The sequence below is a fragment of the Manis pentadactyla genome, chromosome 5, assembly GCF_030020395.1.
Source record: "Manis pentadactyla isolate mManPen7 chromosome 5, mManPen7.hap1, whole genome shotgun sequence".
Lineage (NCBI taxonomy): Eukaryota > Metazoa > Chordata > Mammalia > Pholidota > Manidae > Manis > Manis pentadactyla.
In genome coordinates, this window is record NC_080023.1 from 86,369,038 (window position 1) to 86,394,038 (window position 25,001).

The 25,001-nt window shown below is 38.3% G+C and overlaps 1 protein-coding gene across 2 annotated transcripts in view; it reads left to right on the forward strand.

The window, feature by feature from the left end:
- NFKB1 (nuclear factor kappa B subunit 1) overlaps positions 1-25,001 on the forward strand; it is a 108,244-nt gene that overhangs the window by 58,276 nt on the left and 24,967 nt on the right. For both annotated transcript variants that reach the window (XM_036879193.2, XM_057502475.1), the window contains 6 exons: positions 7,971-8,134; positions 9,899-10,057; positions 11,422-11,526; positions 13,699-13,790; positions 15,602-15,740; positions 24,326-24,463. In XM_036879193.2, coding sequence (XP_036735088.1) covers positions 7,971-8,134; positions 9,899-10,057; positions 11,422-11,526; positions 13,699-13,790; positions 15,602-15,740; positions 24,326-24,463 — 797 coding nt within the window. The remainder of the gene's footprint in view (positions 1-7,970; positions 8,135-9,898; positions 10,058-11,421; positions 11,527-13,698; positions 13,791-15,601; positions 15,741-24,325; positions 24,464-25,001) is intronic.

Sequence of the window (25,001 nt, forward strand, 5' to 3'; positions counted from 1 at the left end):
AAGTGTGGAAAACCTAGAGAGAGAGCTTTTAAGTCACTAAAATCTGATTCTTTTGATGTTAGGGGAAAAAAGACTATAAATTAGAGGAAGAAGCTTAAATTGATGTGAAAAATTCAACTATGCTTTATACGAACTTGTTTCAACATCCTCTTGAAAGACCAGCCTGTTTCCTGTTGTATGTTACAGGTGGATCATTGCCTGTGTTGGAACTCTTACAGTTCCTGACTGATCCAGGAGTGCTTTGAGATTCAGGGTTAATAATGGTCAGAGTTTCAGATTAATTGATCACTTAGTGTTTCTGCAGATTTACTTCAGTAGGCTGTTGTCAGTTTGAAGTGTTTATTCTCTTTGGTCCTACCTAATCTGTGTAATAATCATATCCTTTAGAGGAAATTATTGATGAAGTTCCCTGCTAATAATATTTATTCTTATAAAACTTCCAGTATGTTGTCTGTAATTTGGTGTTTCTGTGGTTTGGCTTAGTAATCTTTCAGGACTTTAGAAGGAACTAATGGTTATTTAATTTGGGACCTACAGCAGGAATCGAAGTAATTCTCTTTCTAAGGAAAGTGAGGAAATCGTTTTCTCTCTTGTAATATTGAAATGTGGGGTTCAGAAGTTGAGAGAACTCATTCATGCACTCATTCATTCATTCAACAAACATTTTGAGCATCTAAGCTCCTAAATTTGAGCATTGAGATGGCTCATAGCACTGGGATTTTCTAACCCTGTGCAATCTCACCGAAACATTTAATCAAGAGGATGCCTCTTGAGAGTTACAATAGACTCAGTAAACTTTCTTATTCAGAGTGTTCTAGGAAACATTGCTAATCCATCCTTTTATAGTTTGATTTTTAACTGAGAAATTTGCTTACAATGTTTTCCAAAATACAGTATTTCTTTCATGATTCATTTGTCTTTCTTATTTTTTTTAAGTTTGCAGTATCAGAAATTGTTACATTTTGGTAGAAAGAATATCACTCTGGTAGTCTGGAAAGCAGAATTCCCTTTTCATTTCTGTCAATCTCAACAATAGGACTGGGGACAATTTGCATGATTTCTTGGGGACTGTATTTCTTCCCATGTAAAAATATTCATGTTGGGCACAGAATTTATCTCCAGGCCCTTTACATCTCCAAAATTCAAGACTGAAATAATATTAGCTAATATGAAATAACATGAGCAGACTTGCTATATATGTATTTATGGTATGTCATCAATTATTATTATTTAATTCTAACTTGTAGGTAAGAATAATACATAGAGAAATTTAGAAAGATGGCCAAAATTATTCCTTAGACTTGTCAGTATGAGAAATAGAACCAAGATAACCTGTGTCCAATAGTACAGCTCAGACTAAGAATATAGATGGACTCACAAGTAGAGTACTGATCCAACAGATCAAAAAAAGATATGTAGGAAATGACACTGAGTAGAAAAATAACTTTAAAGTTATCAAAACCAAAGAATTACCTTTCTTTGGGGGTTCTCAACAAAATTTAGTTTCTATTTTCAAAGATATTCTATTATCTGTATTAAAATATTCATGTTCTAGGTAAAAAGTCATGAATGACTGTATATTGCTTTAACTTGGGGATTGGCTTAAAAAAATTTTTTTTAGTTAAGCTGTAATTTTGTTTTTTTATTTCTTACCTATTTAGTTAGTTAGCCTTTAGTGCCTGTCCTCATAAAAATAATCTTAGTTTGGTGTTTTATTTTGACCCAGAATATTAACAATTTGTTTTAACAACATTTGAGTTCTCTTGAAATTTTCATTCAGTGGAAGCTGTTACTTGCCTCTGCTTTAAAGCACCTTCCTCACCAATAATCACCACACCCTCTGTTTGCTTCCTGGAGCCCTGATTTAGAGAGAAGTGAAGTCTTCTATTTTCACTAATATTTATGCCATATACCAATTTGTAAGTACTAGAAGTAGATTTATAAACACAAAACTACAAAAGAGAAATAAGGCCTCCCTTAATGAGTGCAGTTGAGGGTGGTGGTGAACTATTCTATACCTTGATTGTGGTGCCTATATGAGCACTTGTCAAAATTCACAGAACTGTACACTTTTAAGGGTGAATATCACAATATTTAAATTATACTTCAATAACATCTGACATAAAAAAATTTTTAAAGAAATCCTAACACAGCTAATAATGGGATGGTGACTACAATCCTGTTTCCTACTCAGAATGCCATTTTCCTCCACACCAGTGGTTCTCACTCTAGTGTAGACCATATTAAATTGCTGTTTTTGTAGGTCCCCAAACAAATGATTATTGGCAATTTCATATGGTTCAAACTTAATTCACAGAAAAGGAACTGTTTTGGGGAAAATGGAAAAAGTATGGACTTAGACTGGAAGTATCCAACTTCCAAATTAGAGTGTGTATTGTGGATCAGGTGGCTTTTAAATCCAATGCCAGTTGCAAAATCAGTGTTTGAGTCCTGACAGGAAGAAAGGCCAGAAGGAGGGGCTACTTTAGAATTCCCAGACATGGGGATTTGAACCCACCCAGAGAACAGCAGAGATTTCCAGATGATTGTGATGATGGAAACATCTGGAGTAGTGCGAAAGATTTCAAACATGGCTGCTAATTAAAGCCACCTTTGGTCATTTCATAAAAATACTGATGCTAGGCACACAATATAGGTAGGTCACAGGGAAGGCAATACAGCACAGAGAAGGCAAATAGTGACTCTATAGCATCTTACTACTGATGGACAATGACTGCAATGGGGTGTAGGGGGGGACTTGATAATATGGGTGAATGTTGTAACCACAACGTTGCTCATGTGAAACCTTCATAAAATTGTATATCAATGATACCTTAATTAAAAAACAAAGCAAAACAAAATACTGATGCTAGGCCCTCCTCCTAGAGAGTCTGATCGCATTGGCCTTGCATAGAGTGGAGCAGTGGTTCTCAAACTTTAGGGTGTATTGGAATCCCCTGGAGGATTTCTTCAGACCCAAGGTTGCTGAGCTCACCCTCAGAGTGTCTGATTCAGTAGGTCTAGGGTGGGCCCGAAAATGCAATTTTAGTCAGTTCTCAGATAATGTTGACACTACTGGTCTGCAGAACAACACTGAGAACATGGTGTGGAAAAATATGGCATTTTGAGTAAGAAACAGGATTATAGTTTCAGGCCTATTATTAGCTATGTTAGCCTTTCTTATTTTTTTATGTCAGATTTTGTTGAAGTATAATTTAAATACTGTAATATTAGTCCTTTAATCTGCCACAGTTCTGTGAATTTTGACAAATACTCATATAAGCCCCACAATCAAGGTATAGAATATTTCTTCACCCCTACCAACATCCCTGTGAGCCCCTTTGGAGTCAACTCCACCTCTCATTCCAGGCCCCGGGAACCCCTGATGTGTTTTCTATCCCTATTTAGCCTTTTCCAGAACTACATGAAAATAGAATCATACAATATGTAGCCTTTCTGAGTGCAGCTTCTTTCACTTAGCACAATGCATTTGCTATTCCTCAGGGTGGTTGTGTGTATCAGTAATTTATTCCTTTTAGTTACTAAATAGCATTCATTGCATTGTATTGATGTATCACAGTTTGTTTATCCATCCACCTGTTGAAGAATATTTGGTTTGTTTCCAGTTTTTGACAACAAAACCACTTTTTGTGTGAACATAAGTTTTCATTTCTCTTGGGCTTACGAAATATATTGAGAAGTGGAATTGCAACAATAGATGCTAAGAGTGCCTTTATCTTGATAAGAAACCACCAAGTTCTTTTCCAAAGTGGCTTCGCATTTCCAAGTATTAGCATTTATGATCAGATTTTTTATTGCGTGTGCTAATTTCCATGTATTAACGTTTATGACCCTTAGTTTTTTCTGTTGCAGTCTGCTCTCATTTTCTTTTACATTTTATTATAGAAATTTTCAAACATATACCAAAGTTGAAAGAATAGCATAATGAACCCCCATTATACCCATCAGCCAGCTTCAACAATTGTTATGTAGCTGATCTTGATTTGAATATACTCTACCTAGATGTCTTTCAGTTATTGATATCTGATTTAGTTCCACTGTGGTAAGAGAATACTTGGTATGATATGGATACTTTTAAATTTATTGAGAAATGTAATATGGATCAGAATATGGTCTGTTTTGGTAAATGTTTCTTGTGCCCTTAAAAAGAACAATTAGCCTGTCTGATCAAGATGAATGAATGTTCTATGAATGTCATTAAGGTCAAGTTGTTTGACAGTGTTGTTTAGTCTTCTTTATCCTTACTGATATTCTCTCTACTTGTTCTATCAATTATTGAGAGAGAGGTATTACAATCTCTGACTGCATTTATAGATGCATCCAGTTCCAGAAGATTTTGCTTCTTCTATTGTGAAGTTCTCTTATTAGATACCTAAAAAATTAGGATTCTTATATCCTCTTAAGTGATCCTGTTATTATTATTAAATGATCCTCTTCTATCCCTGGTAATATTCTTTGCCCTAGAATCTACCTTGACTGATACTGTTACGGCTACTTCAGCTTTCTTTAAATTAATATTATCTTGGAATATTTTTTCCAGTCCTCTTAGTTTTAACCTGTTTGTGTCTTTATATTCAAAGTAGATATGCACTGGGTCTTACCTTTCGTGCCAACTGACACTCTGACTTTTAACTGGAGTAATTAAATAATGTATACTTGATCTGATCACTGATATGGCTATGTTTAAATCTACCATCTTGCTATTTGTTTTCTGCTTGTCACATCTATTCTTTGTTACCAATTCCCTTTCTCTGCCTTCTTTTAGATTATTTGTTATGACTTCTTTTCTTTTCTTTTTGTTTAGTTTTTCAGCAATTGTGTTACTGTTGATACTGTACATCTTTAATCAATCGTAGCCTACCTATATATACCTCTTCATGTGTAGTATATGAACAGTACACTTTCATTTCTCTTCTCTCAGCCTTTGTGCTATTGTATATTATATTTTACATCTACAATCTACATGTTATAAATTCCACTAATATTGTTTTTTGTGTTTCCTTTAAGTGGTTAATTATCTTTTAAAGAAATTTTAAATAAGAAAAAAGTATTTCTACTTAGCTACCTTCTTGACCATATGGAATATATCTATAATAGCTATTTCAGTGTACTTATCTACAAATTCTGTGTTCTGTCTCATTTCTGGATTTGTTTCTATTATTCATTTTTATCCTCATTATGAGTTATATTTTTCCTACTTCTTTGCATGTGTGGTAATTTTTTGTTGGATGGCAAACATTTTGAATTTTGCATTGTGGATTTCTTTTTTGTGTACCTTTAAATATTTTTGAACATTGGGATAAAATTAAATTTGGAAACAGTTTGATCCTTTCTAGACTTACTTTTAAGCTTAGTTAGGGAGAGCAGAGCAGCCTTTAGTCTAGGGTTGATTTGACACTATTACTAAGGCAATACCTTTCTGAATATTCACCCTGATGATTCATGTGTTACAAGACGCCTTGAACGGTTCCAGCCCTGTGTGTGCTCCAGGAAGTGTTGTGCCTGCTGCTTTCTGCTGGTTCTTTTCCTAGCCTCGGGTCCCTTTCTCACACACATGCTCTGATCAGCGCTGAGCTGAAGGCTTGAGGTGGAGCTCCTGAATGTGGTCTCTCTGTATGTGGTTCTTTCCTCTCTGGTGCCCTGCCTGTGTGAATTCTGTCCTCTTTGGCCTCCTCTGTCCCCCAAGCTAGGGAGATTGCCAGTTTCTGTCCTGGAAACTACGCAGTAAGCCAGTGTAGTTATAGGATTCTCCTTGTTTGTTTCCCTTTTCTTAGGGATAACCATTCTGTGCTGCTTGTTGTCCCATGTCTAAAAACCTTTTTTTTTTCATGCTGATTTTGTTGTTTAAGATGAGAGGTTCAATCCAGTCTCTGTTACTCTATTATTACCACAAGTAGAAGACTGACTCTGTATTGTTTTGTTTATTACCAAAGTAAATCCATTATTCATATAATGAATAATAAGGATGATTCCTTTTTCACAGGGATTAAATTAAATAATATTTATAAAAGAAAAGCACTTTATAGCTGGTAAAGTATAAAGTGCTGCATAGGGGCCCATCACTGCCATCACCTTGCTTTCCTGTTGTGTGGATAGTCTGTATGGTACTAAAGCCTAGAAGGCCAAAAGCAGAAGGTGTTGTTTCTGAAAAATTGCCTGTGCCTCCATGCACATCAGCATGCCATATTGAATATTTTTCTGGGCTATATTAATTCATGCATTCATTCAGTAGACACATATTAGACACCCATGTCAAGCACTATTGTAGGCACCAGAGATCTCTGCCCTCAAGGGGCTTATATTCTCTTGGTGTATTCTTTTTTCTGTGTGTGTCTCAGCTGTTCCACGTTTTTCTGTCACTGACTGGATGCATGTCTCATTCTTTCTCAGGGCCTCTGTATGAGGGCTCATCTCATTCTGCCTTACTTCTTGTATTCTCTCTCCCTAGTTTGTCTTGTTTTCCTATATTATCTTGTTCTTTGTCTCATTCAGTTCATTTGTTATAACATTTCTATCTTTCTCCAATTAATCTTTCTCTTTCTGTATAAAAGAATCAAAGAGGAGTCTTTGCAAAAGTTTAAAAGGCTTTAAAAAATTATCTGTGCCCCCACTTACCTCTTTGAACTACTCACTGACTATTGACTTCTTGTTCATTTTCCTGCAACCACATTGACCTCCTTGCCATTGTTGTCTTTTGGAAGCACCAGGCATGGTCTACCTCAGGGTCTCTGCACCTGCTGTTCCTTCTGCTTTGAATGCTCTTCTTCCATATATCCATGTCTTCCCCCTCACTTTCTTCACATCTGCTTAATTGTCACCTTTTCTGGCCTCTCCCTATTTTAAAGTATCGTGCCTTCTATCACTACCTTTCCTGTCCTCCATTCCTTTTTTATTTTTCTTGGTGACATTATTACCTTGTAAATTATACTGTAAAATTTGCTTCTTTGTTTCTTCTTTGTGATTGCACCTGCATATAAGTTCTATGAAGGTACGTATTCCCTCATTGCTGACAAGAGTGCCTAGGACACCACCTGGCACCTTTGTTGAATGAATGAATCTCCTTGGTAAAGTGCTGTTTTGTTTGTTTGCTATATGCATTCATTGAATATACTAATTTGTTTCATGCACTTTATTTAAAAAATGAATGGCTGGAGCATTTTATATGTTTTCTTAAAAATCCCTTACATTAGCTTATTTAGCTTATTAATATATTTTGTCTCTATGGGGGTGTAACCTTCATGAGCTAAAAGGTTCTCCATCTCTGATTACAGATATACCTTCAGGCCTGAGTACATGTAGAATTAGATGACATTCTAGTGGTAATAATTAACGCCAACCTTATAGATAACCCAGGAAGAGATGGGATTCTGGTTAGACTTTAAATCCCATCCAGAAACTCAAGGGTGATCCAGAAAAAAACCCACAAGTCCTTCTAAATGTAATATTCTTCTTACCCTTTAAAAAAAGGTTAGAAAACTTATTACTACATTTGGAATTAAAAATTCTTTTTATACAACTCTCCTGGAAAATACTTTAAAAGGAGTCTGGGTAAAACTTCCTTAAAAAGATAAATAAATACACACACACACACACACACACACACACACACACCTATGCATATAGACTTACATACCCGATTCCTGTCATCATGCTTTGGAAACCTAACGAACTCTGAAAAACAGAAGATTTTTCTAAGCTTACCACAAACTCATTTGGTGGAAAACCCAGTCTGACCTGTTGTTCAGTTGTTTATAGTCGTTATTATTCCATTTGGTGGGTCTATTTTATATGTTTCACTGCAGAAATTGTATTGTGTTTGACTGTTGTGTGGGCCCCAGAGATGGAGGGCCTGTGCATTTTTTTTTAAACCCACTTTGCTAAAATGAAACCAGACTCTGTAGTGATTGCCTAACTTTTGATTGTTGTTGCCATTATTGTTTTTTCTTCAGCTTTGCAAACCTGGGTATACTTCATGTGACAAAGAAAAAAGTATTTGAAACCCTGGAAGCACGAATGACAGAGGCTTGTACCAGGGGTTACAATCCTGGACTCTTGGTGCATCCTGATCTTGCCTATTTGCAAGCAGAAGGTGGAGGCGACCGGCAGCTCACAGGTGAGTGTCACCCTCCTAGCCTTGCTGCTTTGAGATCAAGCTCTGCTTTTCTTGTGTGTGGGCTAGGTGCTCATCTCTGTGCCCCAGGTTTCTCCTTCTCCAAGTCTGTCTGCCAAGCTGCTCCCTTTCCCTGCTCAGAAACCTTCGATGGCATTGGGTACTTTTGAATAAAATTTGCAGCTCCGTAGCCTGGCATACAAAGCCTCTCAGTGTGGCCCAGCCACCTTCCCAACCTCCTCCGCAGTCCTCCCAGCACCCGCCTCTCCCCGTCACTGCCACCTGAACACTGCTGCATATTTGTACCTTCCTCTACCTAAAACACCCTACATTTCCCCTTTCAACCTGTCAAAACCAGTTCATAATTCAAGACTTGGTACAATGAACACCCTCTGTTATACCTTCCCCAGCTCACCTTATTATAAGGAATCTTTCTTTGGACTCTTCAGGCATGTTATAAACTATTCTCTTTATCATGAAAATGCTGTGCTTTATGTTTTCCTGCCTTCACTCATTTTTTTTCTTTGAGCCCCTTTCCTTGTCCCACCACATACACCATTTCTGCACGTATGTGTTGTCTTTTAGTATGGCCACCTCTCTTTCTCATACTCAGGCAACAAGGCTGATCATTTTTCCACTAAACATGTTTCACCCCCTGATATCCAGACTCAAAACCTTCATGTCATCTTTGACTCCTCGTCACCTGCGCTACAGCTCCAGTTTGTGGTCCAGCTATCCTGTGCTCTCTGCTGCTCCACTCTTCTCATTGCTCTATCCCTCTCCACTTCCAAAGCACTTTACACCTTATGGCCAGCTAGATCCCACTAAAGCCTAGATCTCACTACTCAGTGTCTCCCCACTGCCTACAAAATCTTCAAGCTGGCATTTTAAGTCTCCTGAGAGCTGGCCCCGGCTGCATTTCCAGCTGTTCCCCACTATGCCCTTTATGTCAGACAGAGCTGCTCCAGAGGAGCGCCATAATTCTCACTTCCTTACTCACACATTCTTTCTGTTCTTGACATTCCCTCTTCCTGGAATGCCGTTACTCACTTTCTTCGTAAGTGCAAGTTCTACCATCCCTTTGAGATTTAGAGCAAATGTCTCTTCTGTTCCAAAGCCGCTGGATTATCCCCTCCTTTGAAATTCCATATCTCTTCATCTGTGGCTCTTCTATAATACTTATGACTTGAATTATCACCTCTTATGATATTGTAAGTTAGTAAAACTATATCCATCAGCCTGAAAGCTCCATCAGAAAGGAAGGAAGGAGCCAAATGCAAATGAGTCATTTAATTCCTTCACAAGTACTTTCTGAGTATGGAGAATGTGCCAGACACTGTGCTGGGTGCTGTGGAATGAACACAGTCTCTGAGCTCAAAGAGCTTCTGGAATACTTAATTTTCATATTTCTCAATATAACTGATGTATAACTGGCTTATTGCTTTCCATTCTATCACATCTTCTATTCCTTTAACTCTTACCACAGGGGGGAAAGAAAGAGAGGTTGGGGTAAGATTGGAAAGGAGAAAGGCAGTTTGATACACATAAGACAGTTTTTACTGTAATCCAGAGAAAATGCAGGTCTTCTTTGGATGCCGTTAATTTTGGATAACATAAATAAGAATTTTATTAGCAATATGAGGGATTGCAAAAGAAAAACATATTTTTATTTTATGATCTTTATTGGGGTTTTATAAAATCATCCTGTCTAAAATGTTCGTGCTTTTCTCTTTCCCTGGGCACGAATGCACCGTTGTGCGGTCCTAGATCGGGAAAAGGAGATCATCCGCCAGGCAGCTCTTCAGCAGACAAAGGAGATGGACCTCAGTGTGGTGCGGCTCATGTTTACAGCTTTTCTTCCAGACAGCACGGGCAGCTTCACAAGGCGCCTCGAGCCTGTGGTGTCAGATGCCATCTATGACAGCAGTGAGTACTTGACTTCTAGCAGGAGGCAGTTTATCATGAGGTAAAGAACAGATTCCCATCCCTGCCCTGGCAGTTACTTATTAGCTCTGTGTCCTGGGACAAACGACTTAGTCACTTGCAGCTGCAGGTTTATCATTTGCAAAGCAGGAATACTAAAATCCAGCTTAAAAAGTCAATGTCTAGATTAAAAGTGAAAATGCTGAGTTGCTAAATAAATATAGTTCTCCTTCCTCCGATGTGCATTTTAGTCTTACATGTGATGCCAAATCTCATTATTCGTGGATTTTTTGCTATGAGAATATATTGTTGGTACTCTTAACGTGGGAAAAGTATCTTGGGCTTTCTGTTGAGGCTCTGAAGAGAAGTTCATAAAAAACAACTACTATTCTTATCCATCTTCATTTTGCATGTTATAGTTTTATCAGGATAGGAACTTCAAGTTAGCTGACTGAACAGTATGGAGAGTATATGACTTCAAAACTCTATTTGTCTATAGTTCCTAGAATATTTTTAAGAGTTTTACAGTGGTCTTCGGCACTTACCATGCAAATTTCCTGTTTGGTATGCATGAGATATATTAAACAGATATTTCTAAAAATCCTGCAAGTGCAGTATTTAGGCTCATTAAAAGTTTATAGAGTTTAGTCTAAGCAGAAAAGTCCATGTTCCAAGTACAACTAACTGATTTCTCTGATTTAAACAAGTTCGAAAGGAAGTGAAAGAGTTATAAAATGATGTAGACTTGTGTGCTAAAGATCACCTTAAAATGCAGCTGTTGGAGCCAAAAAAAAAAGGGAAGCCTTAGACTACACCACACGAAACTTTTGCCCCCTAACCACACAGAATTCTAATTTAGTGCATGAGGGAAAAAAATGTAACATCTCCATTTTTCTTTTCTGTAAAATAAAAAGTAATGCATAATTTAAGAATGCATAAAAATAAAAAGCAAAATATGCTTTTCTTAAATTTCTAGGACTCTTGTGAATAATAAATCAGTATCATGGAAATAAGGCTGAAGTTAAAGTGTCGACCTACTTGAAATCCCACAAGTCCTTTGGCTTAGTACTTCCTGAAACATCAGAAAAGCTCTTTCTCTTTCTGTGTTAACCTCTCTTGCTCTGTTAGTGGGAGAAATATATACTGCTCCTTTCTGCCTCTTCTGTTTTGGTGATAATGAACAACCTATGCCCAAGAAGTACTTCAGAAGGCATTTTTGTATGATTTGTATTGTTGTTAAGGCATTATTAGTGAAAGCATCTATTCAAACTTTCTTTCGGTTAATTGTACAAAGGATAGAGTCCCACATAGAGAATGGCTTGGGAAGCTGAGGATAAATCATGATGTTATTTTTCTCCCATGCACAGAAGCCCCCAATGCATCCAACTTGAAAATTGTAAGAATGGACAGGACAGCTGGATGCGTAACTGGAGGGGAAGAAATTTATCTTCTCTGTGACAAGGTTCAAAAAGGTAAATACATGCCCTGAGCTCATCATGTGAAATAAAATTCTGAGTGTGTCTAAGTTAGTTTTTGGCATTGGACCCAGTAATATCCCTCTTCTGCCATAGAACTTCTATAAAAAATATGTACATTTCACCTCCTCCAAATTTAAGTTGGCTGGGTTACTTTTTTTTCTAAACAAAATTTTAACGATTAATTTTCTTCAAGTGGATTGCCACATTTTAATGAATCATTTCCTATAGTAGGACATTTTCTTGACTAATTACATTGCAATGAAACAACAATTTTGTGAATAATACTTTCCCATATTTAGACGTCTGTATTATTTTTTTTAGCTCAACTAATTAATTTTAAATTTTTCAACAGAAATAAGAAAATAGTGATAATTTTAATCAGTGACATTTCAGTGTTTTTATACTTATACTCTGGTATCTGATCTTAAACTAAGTAATAGCCCATGCTTCATACTTATACCTGCACAGAATAATGTTTTACATAGTATGAAATTGTTTATTTTGTTTATCTCACAGTGCTTCACTGCAACACTGAGAGAGCTTCTCCAAATATTTTCACATGACATTACAATGTCAGTTTAGAAAAAGAAAGAGAATAAGAACTACAGGGAAATTCTCAGAACATATTTCTCTCATAATTTCACTTTCAGAAAGGTTCTTGGCATTTATCTCTCATTATGTACAAGTTTGATAAATTAGCAAAAGCTGGTGGGAATTTTGTTATTTTCTCAAACTTTACTCATATTTAAAATAAAATGATAGAAACTATAGGAAAATAAAGATCTACTCACTACAAAGTAATGAGCATTTTCAAAGTAAGCAGATGCATAACTAAAAATAAAGCCCCTAAATAAAAGAATTAGGGCTTAAAAAAAAAGAGGAAAATTTCCATTCAAGGCTAAAAGTCCTGCCATAAAACTTCAGGAAAAAAATGAGATCAGACTTCAAAGTAAAGGTATATATTTCTTTATCCAAAAAACGTTTACACTTTCTCTGCATATCCTGCTAGCAGCATCAGCTTTCTCTTAACGCATTCAATCCAAGTAATGCACATTTCTAGATTCCTGGGTGTGCATACTGTGAGTAATCACAATCTGAGTACCTTTATTTCTAAATGTGATTCTTAATCATTATCATTACATTAGAATAGCTTATTAAGAGAAATTTTGTACCTAGCTTAAAGAATCTGAATAAATAGGTCCACAGTAGTCCTATCTGAAGGCAAAGGAATGGACCAGTGATGTTTTATCCAACCCTAATATTTTTAAATCTGTTTAAGAAGAAATGTAAACTCAGTTTTTATAAGTCAAAAGTTCAGCCCTTCCTATGAAATGGGAAGCTAGATGCCAACATGACTGACTTACATTGTCATAAATCTGCAGAGGTAGAATCCATGATTGAAGTATGAAATTTAGGCATTCTAATTTAATCCAAAGGGTTTGACCAACATAATATTTTTAAAAATTTCTCAAAATGGACTAATAAAGTATCATAGGGAGGCAGCAGAGTAGAATGTTTAATAGCCTGGAGTTTGAAAGTTTATTGTCTGTGTTCAAATCCTGGCTTCTCCATTTACTAGCTGTTTAACTTTGGATAGGTTACTTAACCTCTCTAGACTCCAGTTTCTCTTCTGACAAATGAGGATATTAATCCTCATAAAGTTGAGGGTTAAATCACAATGCATCACAAAGTTGTTGTGAGGATTAAATCAGTTAATATATAAATATAAATCACTTAGAACTGTGTCTACCATATAGTAAACTTCTTAACATTATTATAATGTAGATCTATATCAAGATGAACCACCTTTTAGGATTCTGATGTTCCTCACTATCTTTCATGTTTCTCAGGAGTGAAATGGTTTGGGGATGGAGAAGTGGGAAGGTCAAGGTTAAGAGAAAACTCAGACTGATAGGTAAATCTAGCATTTATTCATTCATAAATGAAGCTTGGGGCCCATTACAGTGATAACCAATAAAAAAAACTTCAGTGTTTTATGAAAATCTTAAATGATTCACATATCTATTTTATATTAATTACTTTAAAAAAATGTAAGTACATAGTATGTAGAATCCTGAACCAGCTTTATTTTTCAGCATGTTTATAAAAATTATTACACTATATAAAATAATGCACCTGAATACAACTATTTACAACTGTTTGCAGATGACATCCAGATTCGATTTTATGAAGAGGAGGAAAATGGTGGAATCTGGGAAGGATTTGGAGATTTTTCCCCCACAGATGTTCATAGACAAGTAAGTAGATGATGATGGTTTTGATTTTATATTTTCTGCCTTGTTAGAATTCAGTACTTAGTTTCCATATGTGAAAAAGGAAAAATCATATATATTTAACTTTCATAAAAGAGTACTAGGTTTAAGACTCTTGCAGGTCTTCCAGCAGTTACCTACCATAGAGTTACGGGTGAGGCTCTGTTAGTCCACTGCCTCTGAGACCTGGGTGTCTGACCGCCTCACTGCTGTAAGTCAGCGGCCCTCAGGTCCTTCAGAGGAAGTGGTTTCAGTGTCTGTATTAGTCTGCTCAGGATGCCATAACAATATCATACACTGGGTGGATTAAAAAACAGAAATTTATTTCTCACAGTTCTGGAGGCTAGAAGTCCCATTCAAAATCTAGCAGGGTCAGTTCCTGGGGAGAGCTCTCTTCTTGGCTTCCAGACAGCCATCTTCTGGCTGTGTCCTCATGTGGTGGACAGAGAGCAGGCCCTCTGGTGTCTCTCTTTATGAGAACATGAGTCCTGTCTGATCAGGGCTCTACCCTATGACCTCATTTAACCTTAATTATTTCTGCAAAGGCACTAACTCCAAATAGAGCCACAGTAGGGGCCAGGGCTTCAATATGTAAATTTTAGGGTGACAGTCAGTCAGTAACATGTACCACCAGGTAATTATGGTAAGGCCTGTTAAAAGGGTATTCTAGTGAAAAATGTGGAAAGGAAGAGTCTTCTAGTTGAAGCTGATGTCATGATAAGACTTCCCAGTGACAACTGAGTATATTACTAAGGAATGAAAATGCTGTCCCTATCTTAGTGATTACTCTGAGTGACTGAGGAATACTATATTCACACAAAAAAAAAATTGGAAACAAACATCCATCAATAAGTGGTCAGTTAAATTATGTGTAGCTATGTAATGGAATATTTTAGTTATTAAAAAGAATGAGTACTCTATGAATTACTATGGAAAGATCTCCAAGATACATTAAAATTTTTTATAGATGTAAAACAAAATGTATGTAAAAAAGATTCTATGTTCATGTTTGCACATGTATAAAGAAATTCTGAAAAAAATCTAAAAGAAGTGAACTTATTTGTGTTGACATCTGGGGGCAGGTACACATTAGGGATCACCAGATAGGAGACAGGAGTGGCAAGAATTGTCAATGTACGCCGTTGTGCACCCTTTTATATTTTATAAAGTCTTGATCCCTGTGAGTATATTACATAGTCAAAAAATCAAACTGAAAAATTATAAAAATGCCTCACTGTTGTAGCACTACCAGGAATGAAAAAGGAGGCTGTCTCAGAGTGTTACAGGATGCCCCATAGAAGCCTACAGCCTTGGCCATCCTCACCTCAAAATACATGGACTCTATTATGATGTCTCCCTTGCAGAATTTAGTTTCCTCTCCTCGTTGACTGACCTATGGTACCACTTTCCTCATCTCTCTTTTCTACAGCCAGTCTTTCTCATGGTGCTGTAAATAATCTTAGAAGCTTTTAAGGCTGATTTGGAAGAGGAGAAGGAGGTGTATGCAATCTATTTTATTCATATGGTTATTTACTGGAAGACATTTGAAATATTAGACAAATGAAATAATAAAGATTTGCAATATATTGACATAGTCTTACATTTCAAATTCACATTTAATTCAGTGCCAATTAAAATGTATGGAGATAAAATTCTGAGTTTGTAACTTTTTCTAGAATGCTGTATGGTTTAATGCACTGTGTTTAAACATTGGGCATAAAGAATGTATTTAATGAGTAGCGATGCTGGAAAAAAATGTAGTCCTACCCCAACATTTGGATCTTTATATCCTGCAGTTTGCCATCGTCTTCAAAACTCCAAAGTATAAGGATGTCAACATTACAAAACCAGCCTCCGTGTTCGTCCAACTTCGGAGGAAATCTGATTTGGAAACTAGTGAACCAAAACCTTTTCTCTACTACCCTGAAATCAAAGGTAACTCAGTTGTTTAAACTCTCATGCTTGTTCTAATAAGAGGACAAGCTGAATAGAAAAGATCGGTTAGTTACTTCATTTGAACAGCTTCCTGGAAACTGGCCTCTGGGTCCATGGTACTTATTTTTAGAAAAGAGAGAAGAGAATATACTATCTGGGGGAATCAGGAAATAAAGTCCAGCCTTTTAAAATAATGTTATTCCATCAAGCTTATGATATTTAGATATTGGAGAATTTGTCTTTGAATTTGGGCACCTGCCATTTATTGAGCAGCTCGGGGTTCAGGCAGTTCAGATGAAGAGAGAACGCTTGCTGTTTAGGAGAACCAGCCACTCGGTCACTGGGCCTCAGGCAGTTGAACAGAAGACCCAGCCACCGTGCTGTGCAGAACTATAAAACTGAATGAAGTGCCGTTCTTTTCCTCACAAATGACATGCCGAGAAGGGGAGATATTAGTCTCCTTAAATAGTTAGAATGAAAATTACGATTTTGATAAATCCCAAAAGTGAAGCATCCACACATAGAGAATGCTGAGGAAAATGCTTGATTCCAAAGACGCCACCACGAAGAAGTTGTCTTCAGTCCTTAAAATTGGGGGTGGATTTCAGGAGTCAGGTGTGAAACAGAAGAAAAGGGTTTTCTGGGCTTAGGAAACCTGAGGAGCCAGAACAGTCCATGTGTAGACAGGGGACAGCGAGTGTTACAAGTGCTGAGATGGACTTTTGAAGGCCTGGCAGGAAAGGGAGGCCTGGCCAGGCTCTGAGGTGCTCTGACTGGCAGCTAAGGCAGTTTGTATTGATTCTGGAGATGGGAATGACCAGGCCTTTTGGATTTGGAATGATGGCTCTTTTTCATAAACACACTGAGGAGGCTATTGGCCACAGACAATGAGTCAGAAGAGTAATTAATGCAAGAACCAAGTGAGAGATGGTAAGCTAGTGAAGGCATTAGTGCTGGGAACAAAAGGAGGAGGTGGACTCGAGAAGCAGTGCCGTGATGGCCTCAAGAGGACCCCGATGCTGGTTGAGAAATTCAGGAGGTTTGTGGTTCTAGGAATCCCCACCTTAGGAGCCCTGTGGTGTGACTGAGTTGATGAAAGATTCAAGGGGGTAAAAGTAGGTTTGGGTGGGCAGAGAGGGAGCTCAGTTTAAAACATGTTGCATTTTATGTTCATGTGGCACATTCCTAATAGGCCAATTAAGAGGCAGAACTGCAACTGCAGAGGGCAGGTTGGGAAATCCAGCACTGAGAATTCCCTCAGAATGAGTGTAACAGGCCCCAAAACTTGGTAATTGTTCAAAGGTATTTCTTAACCTAGAGTCCTCTGGCGGCCAAGGGGTCCGTGGATAGAAATGTACTCCAATATAATTAGCCTTTGTTGTAACCTATTTTATATTTTACATATTGAAAACTATGATTCTAAATAGAGATCCAGAGACTTCTCCAGTCTGCAAAAGAGGCTGGGGAACAAACAAAACTAGAAACACCTGGATTAGAGGGAAATGAGGCCCTAGAGGGAGGTCAGTGGGTGGCCGCCACGGGCACCCAGGGCCTGGCTGAGGGTGGAAACCACAGAGGGGCCGCAGGAAAGTCCGCACAGGCGTTGAGTCTTGTGACAGGTACTCTTTGAAGAGGGCTTGCTTTTCCTGGAATTCATGGTGTGGCAGGAGCATTAAGAAATGGTTGCATAAGTATTTATTTCTTTTCTGAGGTTGTGACCTCCTCACGGATGGGTCAGGTTTATAGTGCATTCCATTACTGGTGGTGTGAAAACACCATCAGCAGAGTTGCCTTCTTTTTCTCCACATGAAATTTCATGCAAAATCCCAGTACATAAATGAGATGGGCTCTGGCTAAAGTCGAGGTGAAAAGCCTGGTCACTTGGCCTTCACAGAAGCGCTCTCCCCTCTACTCACTTGCAGCAGCCTGAGGTCTTCTGAATGCTTCAGTCTGCATAAAATTTGAAAGTTATTGCCTTGCATTAAACATCCTTCTTTAAGAGTAAACACAGAAGAGAAATATGGCAAGTTTTTTTGGACTTTCTAAAGAAAGAAAAATAGATTTCTTTCCTAATAGATGTCTCCAAAATAATACCCATTTTTCTAACAGAGAATCATGTCAGAAAGGAAACACAGTTTACCTACTCGTGCATGAGCCTAGAAACATTCAAAGCTGAGCTTGGTTTGTAGACTGCCTATTTACTCATCTATCTGTACATCAAAAGAGTATGACACAGCAGGGGCATGTTCAGACTATGACTTTCATTGCTACACAGTCATACGGGGTTAAGAGGCTGGGGTTAGAGAGTGGGGTCTCCTGAAAGTTCCATATCCCACCCATATGCCACAAGCACTTACCTTTTAAGTCTATCATTGATAAGAAGCTCAATGCAACACAAACCATGTAAGAAAAACCATATAGAAAATTAAGAGTTAGGAGTTGGGCTCCACAGAAAGAATGGCCAACATGTATTGTGACTGACTCATTGTGAGATTAGAACTGTTTTACTCAAGATAACAATTAGTCTTTAAAACCTTCGGATTGTAAAATCCCAAGATGAAATAATCACAAGGAGAAATAATCAACAAGGCATGTAACTGATCAGAAAAGTAGCAGACTATTTAACATAAGAGTAAGTATATGAAAATGAGTCCAAACTATACAACCAAAATTATGCAATGTATATTGTATAATTTTTTAAATTAATTAATTTATTTATTTTGTTGTCATTAATCTACAATTACATGAAGAATATTATGTTTACTAGGGTCCCCCCTTCACCAAGTCCCCCCCACAAACTCCATTACAGTCACTGTCCATCAGCGTAGTAAGATGCTGTAGATCACTACTTGTCTTCTCTGTGTTGCACAGCCCTCCCCATGCCCCCCACCACATTATACATGCTAATTGTAATGTCCCCTTTCTTTTTCCCCATCTTTATCCCTCCCTTCCCTCCCTTTCTCCCCAGTCCCTTTCCCTTTGGTAACTGTTAGTCCATTCTTAGGTTCTATGATTCTGCTGCTGTTTTGTTCCTTCAGTCTTTCTTTGTTCCTATAGTCTTTGGGTTTAAGGTGAGTCTCTTGTAGGCAGCATAGAGATGGGTCTTGCTTTTTGATCTGTTCTATTATTCTGTGTCTTTTGATTGGTGCATTCAGTCTATTTACGTTTAGGGTGATTATTGAAAGATATGTACTTATTGCCATTGCAGGCTTTAGATTCATGGTTGCCAAAGGTTCAAGGTTAGCATCTTTAGTATCTTACTGTCTAACTTAACTCACTTACTGAGCTATTTTAAACACTGTCTGGTCATTCTTTATTTTTCTCCCTTCTAATTCCTCCTCCTCCGTTCTTTATACGTTGGTTGTTTTATTCTGTGCTCTTTTGTGCTTCCTTTAACTGCTTTTGTGGGTAGTTGATTTTATTTTTTGCCTTTAGTTAGTATTTGGTTGGTCTGCTTTCTTTGCTGTGATTTTATTTTCTCTGGTGACATCTATTTAGTTTTAGAAGTGCTCCCATCTAGAGCAGTCCCTCTAAAATACCCTGTAGAGGTGGTTTGTGGGAGGCAAATTCCCTCAACTTTTGCTTGTCTGGGAATTGTTTAATCCTTCCTTCATATTTAAATGATAGTCGTGCTGGATACAGTATTCTTGGTTCAAGGCCCTTCTCTTTTATTGCATTAAATATATCATGCCATTCTCTTCTGGCCTGTAAGGTTTCTGTTGAGAAGTCTGATGATAGCCTGATGGGTTTTCCTTTGTAGGTGACCTTTTCCCTCTCTCTAGCTGCCTTTAAAACTCTGTCCTTGTTCTTGATCTTTGCCATTTTAATTATTATGTGTCTTGGTGTTGTCCTCCTTGGATCCTTTCTGTTGGGAGTTCTGTACACTTCCATGGTCTGATCGATTATTTCCTCCCCCAGTTTAGGGAAGTTTTCAGCAATTATTTCTTCAAATACTCTTTCTATTCCTTTTTCTCTCTCTTCTTCTTCTGGTACCCCTATAATGTGGATATGTTCCTTTTGGATTGGTCACACAGTTCTCTTAATATTGTTTCATTCCTGGAGATCCTTTTATCTCTCTGCATCAGCTTCTATGCGTTCCTGTTCTCTGGTTTCTATTCCATCAATGGCCTCTTGCATCTTATCCATTCTGCTTATAAATCCTTCCAGAGATTGTTTCATTTCTGTAATCTCCCTCCGGACGCCTGTAATCTCCCTCCGGACTTCATCCCTTAGCTCTTGCGTATTTCTCTACATCTCCATCAGCATGGTTATGAGCTTTATTTTTAATTATTTTTCAGGAAGACTGGTTAGGTCTATCTCCTTCTCAGGGTTTGCCTCTGTGATCTTGGTCTGTATCAATTTCTTCTGCCTTTTCATGGCGATAGATATATTTGTGGGGAGCTGGCATGTGTGTTGGGTAAGAGAAAGTCCCTTCTTGCCAGTTTATGGCCTTCCTCTTCTGGGAGAACAGCGGCCTCTAGCGGCTTGTGCTGGGCAGCTGCATGAAGATGGTGCTTCTGATCTTGCCCAGCCGCTATGGAGTTTATTTAGCTCTGCAGTTGCTGTGGGCATGGCTGGCTTCAGGCTGCTGCTCCAATATGGCGGAGCTGCGTCAGAGGGGGAACAGGCGGGAGGCTGTTTATCGTGGTGAGGGGCCTCCAAGCTGCGCTGCGGGGATTCGGGCACCCAGAGCTCCCTGAGGTTCGCAGCTCCTGGGCTAAGTGTCCCAGGGCGCTTCCTTCTAGCTGTGGGGTCCCTGTCCCTTTAAGACTTTCAGGAAGCACTCGCTTTTCTTTGTCCCAGTGCACCGGCTGCGGGGACCCACTCACAGATCTTACTGTCCTGTTTCCCTAGTATCCAGCACCCCATGCATGCACTGTGTCTGCGCTCCAGCGCGGATGGCTAGGACTGGGTGTTCAGCAGTCCTGGGCTCCCTCTCCCTCCCCGCTCCAACTCCTCTCCTCCCGCCGGGAGCTGGGCTGTGGGGTGCTCGGGTCACGCCGGGCTGCGGCTTGTATTTTACCCCCTTCGCAAGGCACTGGGTTCTCATGGGTGTGGATGTAGTCTGGCTGTTGTCCTGTGTCTTCTGGTCTCTCTTTTAGGATTAGTTGTATTTGTTGTATTTTCAAAAATATATTTGGTTTTGGGAGATTTCTGCTCCTCTACTCACGCTGCCATCTTGGTTCTCTCTCTATATTGTATACTTTTATGCACATTATACAAGCCAAATTATACAATGACACCTTGAAGTCATGGAACACACTTCCATCTCCCCCATCCCCTGTAGTTACTCCCTATTTCATTGCCTAATTTTATTTTCTTCATTATTTTTATCAATTTTTGAAGTTGTCTTATCTGTTCATTTATGTGTCATTTATGTGTCTGTTGTCTTCTTTCTACCTCCAGTAGGAAGAATATACTTTCAGTCACAAATTTGATCTTTCATGTTCATTGCTACATTTCCAGCATCTGGAACAGTATAAGTCACCTAGTTGATACTTGTTAAATATCTGAAAGCTAACTTACTGACTGACCAACCCAGTTGCCATCCTAATCCAAAGACTAGTAATTTGTTGGGTGCTAGTGAGTTAGGCATTAGACAAAGAAGCAGAACACATCTGTCTCATTGTACAGAATCACCCAGCCCTGAGCTCTGCGTCCTCTATGACACAGAGGGGATGGCTGGGTCCAGGGGAGACAAGAGAATCAAAAAAGGGATGATTGGCAAAGGAAGAAGACACTTGAGAAACTGCTATATACAAAAGCAAAGACCATAATGACTTTTCATTCTGAAAAGATGGATACTAGAAACCATCATAATCTTTAAATTATGAAAGGTATGGTCAGGATAGATGCAGGCATCTTTACTGGCACACTAGAACCTGAAAAGTGAGAATAAGAGACTTATAAGACACACACACAGCAAAAGGTGGCAGAGGATAAAAGTTTATATTCATGAACTAAACTATTATCTTAAGTTATTTATTATTTAAGGCAGATAAGGTATTTCAGAGTGTTTTCCAAAGCACACTGGCCTAATGTAATGAGACTCTCACTAGACTTTGGATCTGACCTTTTCTCTGACCTGATCTCAGACAAGTCCCTTTATCATCCTCACTTCATTTTCCTCTTCTGTAGAAAGGGGGCTTATAGTGGGTGACTCTTAGGTCCTTTCTAGGTTAATGTTTCATAGTACTTCCTATGGTGCCACTGTCAAAGGCAGACCACAGGACAGATAAACCTAGTGTGAAAATCTCCACATTCAAAGTAATGACTCTGTAGCACCATACTACACTGACTGACAGTGGCTGCAATAGGGGTGTGAGGACTTGATTCTATGAATGAATGTTGAAACCGCAATGTTGTTCATATGAAACCTTCATAAGATTGTAATCAATGATATTTTAATTTTAAAAAAACCTCCTTGTTCAATTCATGGAAATTCCATGCAGTTTCTTTTATTTTAAAAAAGCTTGTCATATGGAATTTTCTGTATCAGTTTCTTGTCATTGAAATCTTAAGAGCTATAGAATAATTTTTTTTAATTGACTCCCAAAATTTCCACTTTACAGTGAAATATAACCAGCAATCATCTCTGTTTATAAGTCAGAAGGAGTACATAGCAAGGAGTAAATACCAAGTGATCTCTTTGCTAGAAGACATGTCAGTAGGTAACATTTATTTCTGAAGATGTCTGCTTCCCTCTTGTGTTTCATATAGCTAATGAATTAACAATCTATATGAGGGCAATAGCTTATAGATGAGTAATAAGCATGACTATTAGTTTTGGTACAACTGATGGAGAAATTTTATAAATTTGTCCAAAACCTCTGATAAGGAAAATATTAAAGTTTCTCCACTGTGAGGTTACTTACCCCTTTCTAGTGGGGGCACATTTTCTTCAGAGTTGACCCACATTGGTTTTTTCTTCCTAACAAGTCTGGACATCATAAATTTTTAAATGACTATTTTTAAGTATACTTTGCTACCCTACTTTCCCCTGCTTCAGTCTTTCAACTGCACTTAGGTGATGGAGAGATAATCAGTAAACAGCATTCTTTCTAGCCCTCAGATGACTGAAACAACCACAGAATTAGAAGTGAAGATTTTTTTTGAACATCAACAAGTATCAAAATTGACACTGAAGAATTAGAAATAAGATGATTGTTAAGTATTAGGTTGATGATTGAAAAAAAGAATACAGCATTGAGTATTTAACAAAAAACTTTCTTCACTCCTTCAGCCCAAAGGAGAGCAGGGAGAAAAAAATGTGTGGCAGGCAAATCAGAGAAGAGAAAGAAAGGGAAACAGGAAACAAGAATACAATAGCAGACCACAAAACCAGTGACAGAGCTTGGAGGGCCAGTGGGGTGGGTGAGAAGCTAGATAGGGAGGCACAAAAGGGAACAGAACAACCACATGAGGAATAGGGGGAGAAAGTCTACATAGCATCCAGACCTGGACAAAAATCTCAGGGGACATCTCCTTCTTTTAGTCATGTAGTGGTCTTAGACTTATAGCTTCCCATATCTCATTGGTCACCAAAGGCTACAGATCCTTCCTTCACTGTACTTCCGGGCCCGCCCATTTGTATTATTATGGGGACCACGCAGGAACAACTTCCATCATTCTCTGTCTGCACTATCTCTGCTTCTCACTTTGATTCTTTATTTTATCCTAATCACCAATGACAGATGAATCTTCCTAAAATAAAACATCCTGTACACATCATTCCCCAGTTCAAAGACATTCAGTGGCTCTTCTGCCTATAAATTAAATCCCTTGGGTTCATAATCCAGGTGCTCCACAATGTGGTCCCACATCAGCCCCATTTCTCAAGAATTCCTCATATTAAACTTTCCCTTCAGCTAAGCTGATCCACTGCTGTTCTCATAAGCATGCAATGCACATTGTTTCCTTCATTACTTTCCTCTATGTCCCTTTCCCAGAACATCCTCCCTTTGTCCTCTCCTTGATATAAAGTTGATTCTGGAAAGCCTTTCCTGAGTTTCTAGCCACAAGGATTCCCTAGAAGTCCTTCCTTAAACTCCTAGAACACTGGTTTGCACCAAGAATTTAACATACATAGCATTATAGTGTTCTCTCTCTAAATCTTTCCCCACAGCCTTAAAATCATATCAGAGGGTTCTTGACAGCAAAGACATTATGTCTATTTCTCTGATATACTTTAGCACTTAGCTCACAGTAGATGCATAATAAATGTTAGCTGATTAGTAATAGTTGTGAAATGCTTAATAATGTTTTTCATATTCAGTATCTTCTGCATCTTAATCTTTGATGGGCAATCTAGTCTCTTACTAATTTGAATGACATTGGGGATTTAAGAAACTTGCAGGGAGGATTTGGGTGTGTACTGTTCTGTGGTCTCTGAGGCTGGTTCTCAGTCTCTGAATCCATAGGAATAAATATTATGCTTCTTGAAATGTGGCATCTCTTCCTCCTCGGGGACTCTCTGTTTCCCTTTAAGATGTTTAAAAATACCGTCAGAATCAATATTCTTTCTGTGGCTAGTGGTGGAACTGAATTAATCTTTTCTCCTCTGGTTTCTCTTCCCTTAACTACAGATAAAGAGGAAGTGCAGAGGAAGCGGCAGAAGCTCATGCCCAATTTCTCCGATAGCTTCGGCGGCGGCAGCGGTGCTGGGGCCGGCGGCGGGGGCATGTTCGGCGGCGGCGGCGGGGGCGCCGGCAGTGCGGGCCCAGGTACGAGCCAGGTCTGCTTTCTCTACAGCTTCTTCTCTTTGGGAGGCACTTTCGTATTCCTCCATTTCCCAGCTCGTCTGTGGGCTCAGTGGCTGACATTATAGTGTGTGATCATTAAAATGCCCAACAAATACATTTTTTTCAAAAAGGGGCATGTTCATTTTCTAATATTTAGAGAATAACAAAAACTGTAAGAAGAAAAAGAGTCACTCAGGGTCACTTATGCCCAGAACATCTCTGGTAATGTTTTCCTGTATATTCTCTCTTCTCTTTTTTGGCATGGTTGTCTAGGTATTCTTTGGAGAAACACTGAAACGATTTCATGTTACATATACCACATATGTAGGAAATTTGCAAAATACATAAAATCCTGCCATCAAAGCTTAACTATTTCTAATTTTTTTTCTGTGCATACGATATAGTACATATCTGCATTTCCCCAGATACAGCTCTGATCCTCATTATGCAGAGTATTTCAGTTCAGTTACATGTATTATTTATTTATTGTCATCATATCATGACTGTATATATTGAGTCA